Consider the following 15752-nt stretch of genomic DNA (forward strand, 5'->3'; position numbering starts at 1 on the left):
ATTGTTATCTTTCTTATCTATAAACGGTTGAAATTATTTTGTCTAAAATATATCGTTCAAAAGTTTTGATGAAATGTATCATTAATCCAATGTCATTTTTCAAAGTTTTTTAAATGGATTATTTACATGTCAATCAATAGCTTTACTAAGTTTAAGCATGAAGGGTAGCTCTAGTTCACTTAACGTTCACACAATTTTTTGACATTTTCTAGTCTCTAACACGATAACCTATTACACGCTATAAGGAATTTTAATCGTTTCCGCTACGTTTTAATAAAAACTCTTCAAAGAAAAGTGACCTCCTTGTTAATGAAGCCATAACAGACCATCATAAAGCGAGACTTTATTGTTAGTAACCGGCGTTTGCTAGCAATAACTAAAGAAAATGTCGATGAAATATTTCGTTATTTATAATAATAAAAACAGAAAAACGTGTTTTCCTTTGCATGTCGATGAAATATTTCGTTATTTATAATAATAAAAACAGAAAATCGTGTTTTCCTTTGAATGTCGATGAAATATTTCGTTATTTATAATAATAAAAACAGAAAACCGTGTTTTCCTTTAATGTCGATGAAATATTTCGTTATTTATAATAATAAAAACAGAAAAACGTGTTTTCCTTTGATGTATTTTCAATAAAAAAAGCCACAGGGGTTTGCAATATCGTAATTTAACCTGAGACAATGCACTCTGTGACGAAATTATTGAAAGTGCTTCCACATTATGACACAGCAGTAAACTTTTAAAGAGTATCCTTTTTCATAGTTATCTAAATAACATAGAACTATTCCCACACCACTTCTTTCTTACAACACATTTATTTTTCATCCTTGATCTTTAAATTTGTATATGAAACATTCATAAAATAGAAATGATTACGTTTTAAGCAATTCTATTTAACATATAGTAATGACTGCTTTATCAAACTATCGTAAATGAATTTGTTATGTCAATGTTAGCTAATAAATTTTCATCTAAATAAAGTTTTCAAAACACATCTGGTGTTAACTTTGTCATGAAGCACGCAGTTCAATATTAGCATTCGACTACTTATGTTGATACGAAAGCTGTTGTTCTTATTACATGCAAGGATTCTCTTACAAACGAGACTAAAAACTGATGAAAACAATGAATTCTACATACAACCAAATACCACAAACTTTTGTGATATTTCTAATAACATTTGAATCATTGTTTATAATAATTTTAAAGAGTATCCTTTTTTCATAGTTATCTAAATAACATAGTACTATTCCCCGCGCCACTTCTCCTTCTTACAACACATTTATATTTTATTATTGATCTTTAAATTTGTAACTGAAACACTCATAAAATAGAAATGATTACGTTTTTAAGCAATTATATTTAACATATAGTAATGACTGCTTTATCAAACTATCGAAAAATGAATTTGTTATGCCAATGTTAGCTAATAAACTTTCATCTAAATAAAGTTTTCAAAACACATCTGGTGTTAACGTTGTCATGAAGAACGCAGTTCAATATTAGAATTTGACTACTTATGTTGATACGAAAGCTGTTGTTCTTATTTCATCCAAGGATTCTCTTACAAACGAGACTAAAAACTGATGAAAAAGAACAATGAATCCTACAAACAAGCAAATACCACAAACTTTTGGGATATTTCTAATAACATTTGAATCATTGTTTATAATAATTGGAGTTACAGGAAACGTTTTTGTGATATGGCACAATGTTCGTTGGAATAAAGATAAAAACACCACCAGTTATTTTGTTACTAATTTGGCTTTGTCGGATCTTGTCGTTTGTGGGATAACTATCCCGATGGTTATCGCAAAAAATACACTCTCTTTGATGGGAAAAACAGGCCTACCTTGCGAATTATTCATTTCCATTTTGTGCGCAAGTATATCGCTTTCTGTAGTGAACCTCATGATGCTCACAATTGATCGTTACATTTGTATTGCATTTCCCTTAAAGTATCCTCATATTGTCACTAAAAGAAAGGTGTCTATAGCTTTGGCTTCAGTATGGATCACTGGCTTTCTTTATTACATTATGATATTTTTCACCACAAGAGCTACCGACGTGCTATTGTTATGCGATGTGAACAAAATAGCTGGTTCAGTTGGTATTTTTTTCTTTTTCTTTGTTCCACTTGGTGTTACGATCGTTTTCAATGTGAAAACTGTACAAATTGCTCGAAGTCAAGGTCAAAAAATAGCAGCACAAGCTTCATTATCACAAACAAATAATTCAACGTCCGCAGATGATTTGAACTCAAGAAAAAACTTTTCACGACAAATGAAACTCTTCAAAACAATCCGTGTCGTTTTTGGTTGTTTTTTACTCTGTGTAACACCTTTTCCTGTGATACGTTTTATCAAGTTTGTAATTTGCAATCATGCCTGTATTCCTCTAAAAGTTCTCGTTGGAATTTCGCTTCTGGCTGCAACAAACTCCATTACAAATGCTTTCATTTATGGAATACGAGATAAGAAATACAGAAGATCTTTCAAACAAATGTTTGCGCGATGTTGCAATTTATCTGGGTAATCAATAGAAAAGAGAATAAAAAGAAACGGAAAAGAACATTCTAGCATAACACGAAAAAAATCTAATGATAACTGTCTCTCTTAGGGTGGCCAAGACAAAATGCGAGGCTTAAGGCTTCTCTTGAGGAAATAGGACGTTATGCTTTTAAATATCTGCCAGGTTGATTTTCTAAACTGTTCTCAACTTTAAAGGTCTGTAACAGAGACCCCAAAGTTTTTTCTTAAAGGAGCCTTGCATGATTTTACTTCTCTAAAAACGTGTGTCTAACTAGAATGGGGGGCTTAGAGAAAGATCCCAACTCCATCATTCTCGGGGACTCTGAACTTTATAAATGCTGATTATGGCTATAATTAAACTCAACTACCCCAACTATTATTAAAGTTCTTGCATCTGGTGGAAAACAAAGTTCAAAAAACAAATGAATTCACTGATGTACATTCACTTTAGGAGATCCGTGAAGAAATCTAAGCTCAGTGCAGTACAAAATATAACTTTAAATGAGTCGTATAAAATAGTTTTAGATTTGTAGAAAAATATGCATTTCCATCTTGACTTTTATTTATGTGCACTATGACACTATGATATTAGTGAGTAACATTCACGTCATTATAAATAAACTTTGATAATTTGACCACAATCTTTACTGTTGTCATCTTAAAATTTTCCTATAGTGTAACTTTAAGTAATACTATGATATATTCCTTGATGTAATTAAAATATAGAGGCAGTCTCGTATCATAATATAACCGCTTTATGATAAAAAATGCTTACCTTTTCAACCAATCCATTTGCTCTTTTTACTTCTTCCCTGTCACGTGACTCCTTCGGCAGACAGTTATCGCACTGAAGTTGAAGTTTTGTCACGTACTCGCCATATTGACGGAATGCCGTTGAAATAGTTTCGCGATGTACGATGTCCGAAGGCTCATATTGAACAACATGACGCAAAACCAAGACTTTGGGACAAGTTAATAATGATTTTACATCAACGGGCTTTCTCATGTTGTCAATGACTAGTCCACAACCTGAAACAAGAAGAAAAATGAGCGGGAAAATTAGGATAAGAACTGGTGCCATCCCCTAAATTGAACCATTTTAACCCTGCAACACACCCACAGGTATGAACGTTGATATCTCTGCAATACACCTGCAAACCCTTAACTTTGCCAACCTAAAACCAAACTATCGATTTATCAAAAAACAATCTCAAAATACCACAAATTCAAATGAAACATCAATAAAACAATGAAATAAAGACCACCTGCATTGGTACCAAATTTTAGTCCAAAAGTCAAATGAAACATCAATATAACAATGAAATAAATACCACCTGCATTGGTACCAAATTTTGGACCAAAATTCAAATGAAACATCAATATAACAATGAAATAAAGACCACCTGCATTGGTACCAAATTTTGGTTCAAAAGTCAAATGAAACATCAATATAAGAATGAAATAAAGACCACCTGCATTGGTACTAAATTTTGGACCAAAATTCAAATGAAACATCAATATAAGAATAAAATAAAGACCACCTGCATTGGTACCAAATTTTGGTCCAAAATTCAAATGAAACATCAATATAAGAATAAAATAAAGACCACCTGCATTGGTACCAAATTTTGGTCCAAAAGTCAAATGAAACATCAATATAAGAATGAAATAAAGACCACCTGCATTGGTACCAAATTTTGGACCAAAATTCAAATGAAACATCAATATAAGAATAAAATAAAGACCACCTGCATTGGTACCAAATTTTGGTCCAAAATTCAAATGAAACATCAATATAAGAATGAAATAAAGACCACCTGCATTGGTACCAAATTTTGGTCAAAAGTCAAATGAAACATCAATATAAGAATGAAATAAAGACCACCTGCATTGGTACCAAATTTTGGACCAAAATTCAAATGAAACATCAATATAAGAATAAAATAAAGACCACCTGCATTGGTACCAAATTTTGGTCCAAAAGTCAAATGAAACATCAATATAACAATGAAATAAAGACCACCTGCATTGGTACCAAATTTTGGACCAAAAGTCAAATGAAACATCAATATAACAATGAAATAAAGACCACCTGCATTGGTACCAAATTTTGGTCCAAAAGTCAAATGAAACATCAATATAACAATGAAATAAAGACCACCTGCATTGAAACCAAATTTTGGTCCATCTTTCTTTTTTTCTAACGGTGGAAACTGCGTGAGGTCTCTTTCCCGTCTGTCACCAACAAAATGTTGGTGAGTTTAATATGCACTTGTCAAAACAATCTTAAGAAGACAAAGAGCGTTTAAATAATATATGGTTGAAAATTTGGTAAACGCACCTATAAGCACCAATTTCAGAGCTCCCTCGCTTGAGAATTAATCTCAGCATGCATGCGTAGTCAACTTCACCAACTCTCCAAGTTCATTATCATGGCAATGACCAACTGTATGTACAAGTACCGATTATGGAGTAATAAGAGCGCTCAGTCACAAATTTTAAGATTATTAATCTGCGCATGCGCAGTCTGCTTGAGCATGCGCTGTCGACTTGAGCAGCTGCGCAAGTTCCTGGTCATGGCAACGATCAACTGCATCTACTTTTACCGATTTTGAAGTTATAGAATGCTTAGTAACAATTTAATTGAGAAATCATCTGCGCATGCGCTCGAGCATGTTAGTCCACTCGACTAACCGTTCATAGTCATGGCAACAACTAACTATAGCATCACAAACAATATACAACTAATCTTTTTCTTTTTGATGCATTTATATTTCATTCGTAAATTTTTAAGCTTGAAACGTAAACATTTATAAAATATAAATGAATGCACTTTAAAATACTTCTATTAAAAATACTGTTATTTTCAAACTACGACAAGTCCACAATATCCATCTAATTAAACTTTTAAAAACACATCTTGTGTTAAAAATGTCAGGATAAACGTAGCTCAATAATTGTTTAACACGCTTGTAGCACGACAAACAAGAGCTCTCTCAAATCACAAAATTTTGTCGCGTGATCTCCTTCTTAAAACGCGGGCAGTAAATTATATAATTCTATTGAAAGAAGTTTATTTGTCGGAGTTAAAAAATAGTTCTACAATCATAGTTTCGTCTTTTTAATTTTGATGATATGCATATTTACAAAACATTTAGTATTTATACATATTTCGTAACACGTAAACAACAGTAAACATTTCTGAAATTGCGAATTGCGAAAAATTTCTCAAACTGTCTTAATTTCGTTGAATTGTCACATTGGGAGTGTAGAGGTAGTAATGATGTATCAGAGTTAACTCATTACACAGTTGGACATTTATCTTCGTATGCACAATATGCAAAAAAGTGATTCTAACTTCTCTACACGAAGTCATATCATGTTCTTATAGCTACGAGACTTTATTTTTAGTGTTAATATTTAGTTCTAAAGATAGCAAATACGATAGTGAATGGTAAAAGTAATAAGGTAGTATTTCTTAAAAAACTGTTTTAAGTAAAGAGCACTAACTCAATTGTTCTAAATTAAACGACATGATGCAATTCGGCAGACTACACCTCAAGTGTCAACGTCTGCTAAATGATAATTTACAATCTACCGATATTTATAATGCCATGTCCAAAAGCGAAGATGACGCTTAAAACAGGGATAAATTAAAAATATAAATTTTTTGTCGGCGGAGGACGGGATTGGTTAACTTAATTAAAACATCTTTCATGACGCTTAACTGAAAAAATGAACGGTATTTCTTAATGATTCTAAAATTGTCTTATGAATAAGAATCAGCACAATACGTTGACACCTTAGGAGTAGTCTGCTCACATGCATCTTGTCGTTAAATTTAAAACTAGTGGGTTAGTGCTCTTTTCTATAAACAGTTCTTTTATAAAAACTATCAACTTATTATAGTACTTTTACCATTCACTATGGTATTTGCTATCTTTAAAAATATTTTCAGATTTGTCACCACGACAAAGTCTCTATTTTATTGTTAATATATATTTCACTTTTTCAACGATTGCTTGTAATAACTAAAGACAACGTCCAGCTCGGGATACAGCAATTTAGTTATATGAACAAAAACAGAAAATGTATCTTACTTTAACATATTTTCAATAAAAAAGCCACAGGGGGTTTGCAACAAGACATTTCAATTAAGATAGTATAAACAAGCTGTAGAGAAACTTTTACATGTGCGCCTCTACAATGTTAAAAGTTAGAAAATTTTATAAGTTATTATTTTTCATAGCAATAACCAAAACTCCATCAATAATATATCCATCGTGTCGTTTTAACACACTTATATTACACACTCGACAGTTTTCAACTTGGAACTCTACAATTTAAAATAATTTTATTTAAAATATTTTAATTGTCAAAATATCGTAAAAAATTGTTTTTATGTCAATTGTTTTTATTTGTCCTCTAAATGAACTTTTAAGAGCGCATCTGCGTTGTGTTGATGCGTTGCCATGATGCGCACAGTTCAGCTGGTATTTGACAACTTAAAGTGAAACTATATAAAGCTGTTCCTTCAATCGTACTAAGAAACGGCAACAAAGAGTGTGTAAAAGAAATGAATCACACAAATGAGCAGTCTCAAGCGTTTGCAATATTTGACGTAACGGTTCAATCATTGTGTGTAATTATTGGAGTTACAGGAAATATTTTTGTGATATTGTACAATGTTCGTTGGAACACAAATAAAAATACAAGCAGCTATTTTGTTATAAATTTGGCTGTTTCAGATCTTGTCGTTTGTGGGATCTCTCTTCCATTGTATATTGTAATGGTAACTCAACTTTTGATGGGAGTAACCAAACTATCTGTACCTTGTAAACTGATATATTCCCTTTGGTACGCGACCATATCGACATCATATGTGAATCTTATGATGCTCACAATTGATCGTTACATTTGTATTGCATTACCCCTAAAGTATCCTCAAATTGTCACCCAAAAAAAGGTGTCTATAGCTTTGGCTTCAGCATGGATCACTGGTTTTCTTAATTTCATTATGATGTTTTCAATACAAAAGTTCCAAAATGCCATTTGAATGTTATCCAAGCGAAATAGTTGTTTCAATTTGCACTATTTTATTCTTTCTTCTTCCACTTGGTGTTATCATGGTTTTCAATGTGAAAACTATACAAATTGCTCGAAACCAAAGTCGAAAAACAGCAGCACAAGCTTCATCACTACAAACAAGTGATTCAACCGCTACAGATGATTTTAACTCACGAAAAAACTTCACACAACAGTTTAAACTCTTCAAAACAATTCGTGTCGTTTTTGGATATTTTTTACTCTGTATAACACCATTTTCTGTGATGGTGTTTATAAAGTTTGTCATTTGTAATGGTGGCTGTATTTCTTTAAACGTACTTCGTGTAGCAATACTTTTGGCTGCAACAAATTCCGTGACAAATGCTTTTATATATGGAATACGTGACAAGGAATACAGAAGATCTTTCAAGCTACTGTTTGCACGGTGTTGCAATTTATCTGGGTAATTCATAGAAAAGATAAAGAACATTATTTCGTAACACCAAAAACATCTAATGGTCTCTAAAAGCGACGACGATAGAAATTTTGAAAAATTGAATCTTCTGACAGAATGACGTTATCATTTTAAAATATCTACTCAAATTATTGTAAATGGTTAATTTACTCAGATGTATTCCTGTAGACTATAGAGCCTTGAATAAGTTTAGCTGTTTTATAAAATCGTGAGGCCGACTGGGACGAGGATGCGGGGAAGCATTTTCTCTCACTCAATGTCGTGGTCCTAGACCTTACTACTTTAGTTAATGTTGAAGACTATTCTTGCGATAATAATGATGAAATTTTGCTGTTCCTCGAATATTTCAGGTTCTTGGATTATACAAGAAAATAGTTCTAAAGCCAATGTGTTGTGTATAGTATATACGTAGTGTAATACAAAATATAACTTAATAAAATTAGTTGTACAAAATAGGCTTAAATTTTATGAAAGATGTTTAGCTTGTCTTTAAGTTATGTTCACTATGACATAACTAGTGAATAAATTGCCTTTGTTTTATCTGCTCAACAGTCTTCCAACTGTATTCTCAACTGTAAACAGTCTCTTACCCAGAGAGCAAAGCTCTTTAAGGAATTTTCCTTGATTTTATCTTCCCTGTAAAATTGGTAGAAATCTATGATGTCATTTTGAAGCTGTCACCTTATTTTGAATTTTTCTTAGTAATACTATAACATGTTTCTATATGTAATAAAAATGTATAAAGTCAATCTCGCGTCAGGAATATCAATAACTATTTTATGATTAAACAGTGATTACCTTTTTAACCAATTTACTTGCTAATTTTGAACTCTTTTTGTATATCTTCAAAGTCATGTCTTTCACGTTGAAATAGACAAAGTCGCCATATTGATGGATGCTGGTGAAATGGTTTGGCAATGTAAACTGTCTGAAGGTTCATATTGATGGATGTTGGTGAAATGGTTTGGCAATGTAAACTGTCTGAAGGTTCATATTGATGGATGTTGGTGAAATGGTTTGGCAATGTAAACTGTCTGAAGGTTCATATTGATGGATGTTGGTGAAATGGTTTGGCAATGTAAACTGTCTGAAGGTTTATATTGAACAACATGACCAAAAACCAAGACTTTAGGACAGGTGATTAATGATTTTACATCTATGAACTTTCTCATGTCATCGACGATTAGTCCAGAACCTAAAACAGAAACAAATGTGAGAGGGAAAATGAAGATAATAACTGGTGTCTTCTTCAAAACCTTAACCCTGCTTCTCCTGTAATACACAAAAGTCGACACCACGGTTGTCTTCACTCCATCCCACAAACCTTTGCAAACCATCAATATATTTACGAGGAACGTTTGGACTAAACATCCTTAATTAGTATTAGAGCTAATACGCCTTATTTCAACATTTCACTCTTCTTGCCAGTCAAGTGTAGAAATTGCATTAACTTGTTTCGGTTGACTTTTCATCACTTGAATCCTTCACAGTTCTGGTGAGTGCAAAACGTTAATGGCTGCATGTTACCGCTTTAAAGTTGATTAAAATTACATTACCTCGAGGGAAAGTTTACCAAGCCAGTTGTTAATAGCTATCTTCTTCGACTGTTACATCGTCAATACTTAAGAAACAAGTAAATCTTTCGCTATTTTCTTCACATTCTCGAAGTTTTTTATTCTTAGCTTTAGCTTATTCCTTCCTCAAATTTTATGTCTTGTTATGTTGACAGTCTTTTCCTCGCATAGACAACATCCTTTCCACTAACTTTTGAAAACTTTTTATGAACCATCGAAAACTTTGACGACAGTAAAACTACCATATGTATTTGCAAAGCAAATTCATACACAGGTTCAATGAATAAATTAAAAAACAGACTTCACAATTAAATAGCTTTATTCTTTTCTTTATTCCCTCGCTGACCATGAACAATACACGCTTTGAACACCATCAATGGTAGTCAAAACTCACTTAAAACCAATAAATACAACTCGAATACAAATTTAAAAGGTAGCCGGGATTCATCGAAGCGTTAAATCATTTTGGCAAATGGAAAAGATTAAATACTTCGACAAAAACTTGTTTGAGCAATTTCTCTATGCTCTGACTTTGCAAATTTACAAAATCTTTAAAATGAAAACAAATAATTGTGCATGATTTGAAAGTTACAACTAACGCATAAGAAAAGTTTTGCGCTTAAAATTTTTGCTCCTTTCGATGACTCAAAATCATTTCCCGCCTCTCTGAATTCAGGTTACCAGGCTCATGTAATCAGCCCCTAAATCATACAAATTGATGCCATAATTTTGAAAGCGCTTTTAACTTTCGGGTCACAAGAAGATATAAATATAATTTATAATTTATGTAATTAAAATTACTCAATGGTAAAAAACTATACGCAGAATACATAAAACAATCTATGAAGTTTAAAATTGTTTGGAAACATCAGAATACATATGATTTCTTCGAGGACGAATAGCGTCTCTTGATGGTGGTCGATTGTCAATCATACGAGTTCCTTTACTGAGATAACCTTGGGAAACGAATTTGAACGATTGTCATACTCATAAGCGGTTAAAATAGCTGACAATATCATTAAAGAATGCTATGATTTGTAACTAAGTTGACTGTTTTGTTCTCTGTTGTTCATTCATCACTACCTACACTGACACACTTTATCTTAGTTCTTATATGTTTTGGATCGTGTAAAAACTGTTCTCGTTCTCTGTTGTTCATTCATCTTTATTTACAGAGAACCACGTTATCTTATTTCTTAAATGTTTTATGTGGTGTAAAGATGTTCTCATTCTCTGTTGTTCATTCATCACTACCTAAACTGACATGCGTTATCTTATTTCTTATATATTTTATATAGTCTAAAGACTGTTCTCGTTCTCTGTTGTTCATTCATCACTACCTACACAGACACACATTATCTTATTTCTTATATATTTTATGTAGTGTAAAGATGTTCTCGTTCTCTGTTGTTCATTCATCACTACCTACACAGACACACGTTATCTTATTTCTTATATATTTTAAGACTGTTCTCATTCTCTGTATGAGCATGAATTTTATAATATAAATATTCCTGTCACACAAACTATTCATAAAATCAAAGGATACTGGCCAACACAGGAAGATAAAAAATTTCATTTTCGCCAATTATTTCAATGTGATGACCAACAGATCCAACTCCACTTTCTCCAGATACACCAACAGCTACAGCAAACATTTCAATGTCTAGTTTTCTCGTCATTCCTGCTGCAATCTATAAATTAAAAATGCAACAACCAAAGAAAAAGTAAGACACAGGTTTTATTTCATTGAAAAACGTGTGTCATTCACAACCATTGCAGTTTATTAGCCCATCAAGCAGCACAATAGAAATTGCTTTGTTGCTTTTCAATGTAAGAGCTTATGATTACGATTTTCAGGTCCTGAGACAATTGCTTAAATTGTCCAGCAAAGTCCGAAGATCATATCTTCATTTAAGAGCTTATGATTGGATTGTGCTATTTATATTATATTTCCATTGAACGTTATCATGAAAATCTTCTAAAACAGTTTGTTCATGTCAATTTTGTTCTCAAGATATTGGAGTTTACGCACTGTACGCTTTACACAGCATGTGACGTCACATAGCATAATGAAAATTTGAAATAGCAGGTACATTTGCTGATATTTTACTTTAACAGAGCAGAATTCCCTTCATTGTGAAGAATTAATGGTATTAAATATTGCTTGATCATTTCAACGAAACCAAAGGATGTTTAAAACTTTGTTAAATGCAAAATGATGTAAAATTTGTGTAAAGGAATTATAAAATTTCAATATCTTGAGAATGAGAAGCAATGTACGTACACTGTTTAGAAAATACGCTGTCAGTTTCAAAATCCTGTTGAGTGAAAATATAATTTAAATAGCAAAATTTTCGAGTCGTATGCCTTGAAATTATCATTGATGCTAATTTATACTGAACTATACACAAGAATAGGTTATACTTAGGGTAAAGGGGTATACTTAGGGATTATAAGCGGTAGAAAGGGTATTTAAGAATGTATAATTAATTGAAAACAAAAAACTTACAGGACCATGATTAAACAAAACTTTGATACCAGTCGATGGAGGAGGTTGTCGTACTTTGAATCTACAGCTATCAATACCAATGTTCCTTAATATCACCGAATGTACATACGTGTGACCTTCTTTAAGTACCCCATGTCCACCTCTGGTGGAGAAAGCTCAAAACCTCTTGTGTTGTTCTTTCCAATAACAGAAGCAGTTTGAACTTTACGTCGGACAGGATCCTCTATCTTTAAAACTGATATCCCAGAGAAGAATAAGAAATAAAAGGATCAAGGAAACAAAAAATGGAATTATAAAACATGGGTTTCTGATTGATAGACATAAAAATTAGTTTCTCTATGTCCTTTACAAACACTGATGATTTTAAAGATTTTTCAAAGAAAATGCAACGTATTTTCAAATTTTATATATCTGTCCTTCATTTTATCTTATTTAATTCAGTAGAAAATAATTTGAGTTGATATGAAAATTGAAATGAATTTTCACATGTCGTATTTAGAAGCCATTTTCGATTTAAAATTTACTCAAGCAACTTTTGAAGCAAGCTACAACTAAGAGACGAAAATTTCAGCAACAAGAGCTCTGTTTTTGGGGGACTGTATTTTTATGAGTAAATCTTCTCATGTTAACAATAGCCAACACAACAAGTGTTTATTTACATGTGAAAATAACCACTGAATTAAAGGTCACGACCTGTAATAGTTGCCAAGACAACGTCGACACACGTGCGAATATACAACAAAGTACACGTTGTTTTACAGGTATTTTCATTATTTTATATAAAACATCGTACACAATTCTTTAAGAACCAAGGCTCAGTGGTCTAGTGGTATGATTCTCGCTTTGGGTGCGAGAGGCCGCGGGTTCGATTCCCGCCTGAGCCCGCTTTTACGATTTCATCATAACTTCCTTAAAAAAATATTATTCTAATGACTTGCGCTGAAAAATCCTTACCAATTGAGCAACTTTTGCCGACAAAGACAAATAATTTCATGCAAAAAATTGTTACGATTCTATAAAACAGTCAAAATAACAAAATGAAATGAAAGCATCATAAAGTTTACTAAATGTGGACCAATGTAAACTGTCAGCTATAAATATGATTTTGACCAAATTTAAAATTATTTTGGAACATATGTCTGCGCATTGCACCTTTTAAGAATTGGCACGAGCCCGCATTTGCATAAATAGCGCAATCTTCACTATTCAGCGACTGCTTAGCACAACTAGTCCACCGTCCAGGTAAAAAAGCACTGAAGGCACATGTTAAGTGAAGAAACGAACTGAGAACAAATTACAAAATACAATAAACAAAAAAAGTTGAAGTGTTCAAAAGGAAAGATGCATTGGCCGGGAATCGAACCCGGGCCTCCCGCGTGGCAGGCGAGAATTCTACCACTGAGATACCAATAATTGATACCGAGGCAATTGTAACGTAGTCTGTGACCTCACAAGCAAATTAAACTTTTGCCTGTGTCCAATATTTAAAAATTTTGTTATCATCTCACCTGAGAGTTTGGTAGAGCACCAGGTTTTCCACCCATGATAACGTTGGGTAAATTGTCATGATTATCACAAGATGTCTCTGTGTAACGATAACATAAACATAAATGCTGTTTTTACGTACTACACATTGCACCAATTATCACTTACTTGATGACGTAACATCTGAACTCAATACTTCATGTTGCATTTCCAACAATGATTCTAAAGTCGAACTTCGGACTATAGATTGTTTGGTACGGGGGGAATCTAAAACACTTTCATTGCTCAAGACAGTCGATGCTTGACGGGGGGTGGGGTTGGTGGGTCGTGTCGACGGGGAGGTAGGTACACCACCAGCTTGTGCAGGAGTAGGATTCACTGGACGACTGACAAAAGGTGTACTACTTTCGACTGGAGAGACATCCCCAGGCGATTGTCCTCTTTCAAGATCTGGGTTCTCTAAAACCGCTGACCTAGACCAGTTTGAATATTGCGGAACATTTTCTATAGCAGTAAGAAAGAAAAAGTACGTTTATTAATTAAAAAGAGTTTCTCTAACTATGTACAGTAACGTACCATGAGAAGTTTGATGCCTCTGATCTATAATTTCTGTTGATGCACTCATTGCAGTGTGAAGCGAACTAGAAACTGGACAAGCTTGTTTGTCGAGTTCAGCACTGAGCTTCAACATATCAGGACCGCGATTTAAAGCACTTAGAAAAGCTTGACCCTTCGCCGTTTCAAAATATGGCGGAACTTCACGATGACGTAATGCATGTTTGCCGTATTCCAGTTTAGCCAAATCTATACGATCTCGTTCCCATTCCTCGGCCGTGCGTTTCCAGGCTGGCGCAGGTGGTGCGGGCTTTTCGACAGGTGCTACAGACTTCAAATACTTTTCTTGTACACCTGCAGTAAAGTAAACATAAAATAACTTGACTTTTCTATGTTCAAAATAAAACTGTATGAATTAGGATGGTTTTGTAAACTGATTCTTTCCAAAATAGACAAAGAAGATGCAACAATTTTACAACAAAGTCAGCAAGAAGTTTAATAAAGAAACAACGACATTATTGAATGTATTGTTTTCATGATAGGGACAGTGAAAATTAAAACTAAATAGAAACCAAGTTTAAACATTACCATTTACATCAGCTTTGAGATCATTTTTAGAGAATTTTCTCGCTCGTACTAAAATGAAATAAAATGCCCGTGAATTCAAAGTATTAGTTACGATAAATTATTACATATACTCTAGTTTGCTTTGTAAAACTAAAGTACACATGATAAAATCCTTCCTTCATCCGGCCGGGAATATTTGGATTGTTATCATTCTTCTTTATAAACGGTTGAAATTATTTTGCCTTTGATATCGTTCAAAAGTTTTGATGAAATATATCATGAATCCAATGTCATTTTTCAAAGTTTGTTAAAGGGAATTTTTACATGTCAATCAATAGTTTTACTAAGTTTAAGCATGAAGGGTAGCTCTAGTTCACTTAACGTTCACACAATTTTTTTGACGTTTTCTTGTCTCTAACACGATAAACTTTTACACGCTATACGGAATTTTAATCGTTTCCGCTACGTTTTAATAAAAACTCTTCAAAGAAAAGTGACCTCCTTGTAATGAAGCCATAACAGACCATCATAAAACGAGACTTCATTGTTAGTAGCCGGCGTTTGCTAGCAATAACTAAAGAAAATGTTGATGAAATATTTCGTTATTTATAAAAATAAAAACAGAAAACCGTGTTTTCCTTTAATGTATTTTCAATAAAAAAGGCCACGGGGGGTTTGCAATATCGTAATTTAACCTGAGACAATGCACTCTGTGACGAAATTATTGAAAGTGCCTCCACATTATGACACAGTAGTAAACTTTTAAAGAGTATCCTTTTTTCATAGTTATCTAAATAATATAAAACTATTCCCCGCGCCACTTATCTTTCTTACAACACATTTATCTTCCATCCTCGATTTTTAAATTTGTAACTGAAACACTCATAAAATAGAAATGATTACGTTTTTAAGCAATTATATTTAACATATTGTAATGACTGCTTTATCAAACTACCGTAAATGAATTTGTTATGTCAATGTCAGCTAATAAACTTTCATCT

The 15752-nt window shown here is 32.9% G+C and overlaps 2 protein-coding genes and 1 non-coding gene across 3 annotated transcripts in view; 2 read left to right on the forward strand and 1 right to left on the reverse strand.

The window, feature by feature from the left end:
* Positions 1 to 15268, reverse strand: part of LOC124441042 (sperm-associated antigen 17-like) — a 33562-nt gene extending 18294 nt beyond the window's left edge. Inside the window, exons 1-5 of the mRNA XM_046991474.1 lie at positions 15250 to 15268; positions 14773 to 14820; positions 14206 to 14538; positions 13798 to 14133; positions 13653 to 13729 (exon numbers count right to left, since the gene is read on the reverse strand). Coding sequence (XP_046847430.1) covers positions 13653 to 13729; positions 13798 to 14133; positions 14206 to 14538; positions 14773 to 14820; positions 15250 to 15268 — 813 coding nt within the window. The remainder of the gene's footprint in view (positions 1 to 13652; positions 13730 to 13797; positions 14134 to 14205; positions 14539 to 14772; positions 14821 to 15249) is intronic.
* Positions 1415 to 3075, forward strand: LOC124442729 (beta-2 adrenergic receptor-like). Its single transcript, XM_046993218.1, has one exon. It carries the CDS (start codon positions 1606 to 1608, stop codon positions 2539 to 2541), a length of 936 nt encoding a protein of 311 aa, XP_046849174.1. The 5' UTR covers positions 1415 to 1605; the 3' UTR covers positions 2542 to 3075.
* Trnap-ugg lies at positions 12957 to 13028 on the forward strand. Its single transcript has one exon. It is a non-coding gene; the product is annotated as a tRNA-Pro (tRNA).
* Positions 15269 to 15752: the final 484 nt, after the last annotated feature.

The sequence above is a fragment of the Xenia sp. Carnegie-2017 genome, unplaced genomic scaffold (assembly GCF_021976095.1).
Source record: "Xenia sp. Carnegie-2017 unplaced genomic scaffold, XeniaSp_v1 HiC_scaffold_20, whole genome shotgun sequence".
Classification (NCBI taxonomy): Eukaryota; Metazoa; Cnidaria; class Anthozoa; order Malacalcyonacea; family Xeniidae; genus Xenia; species Xenia sp. Carnegie-2017.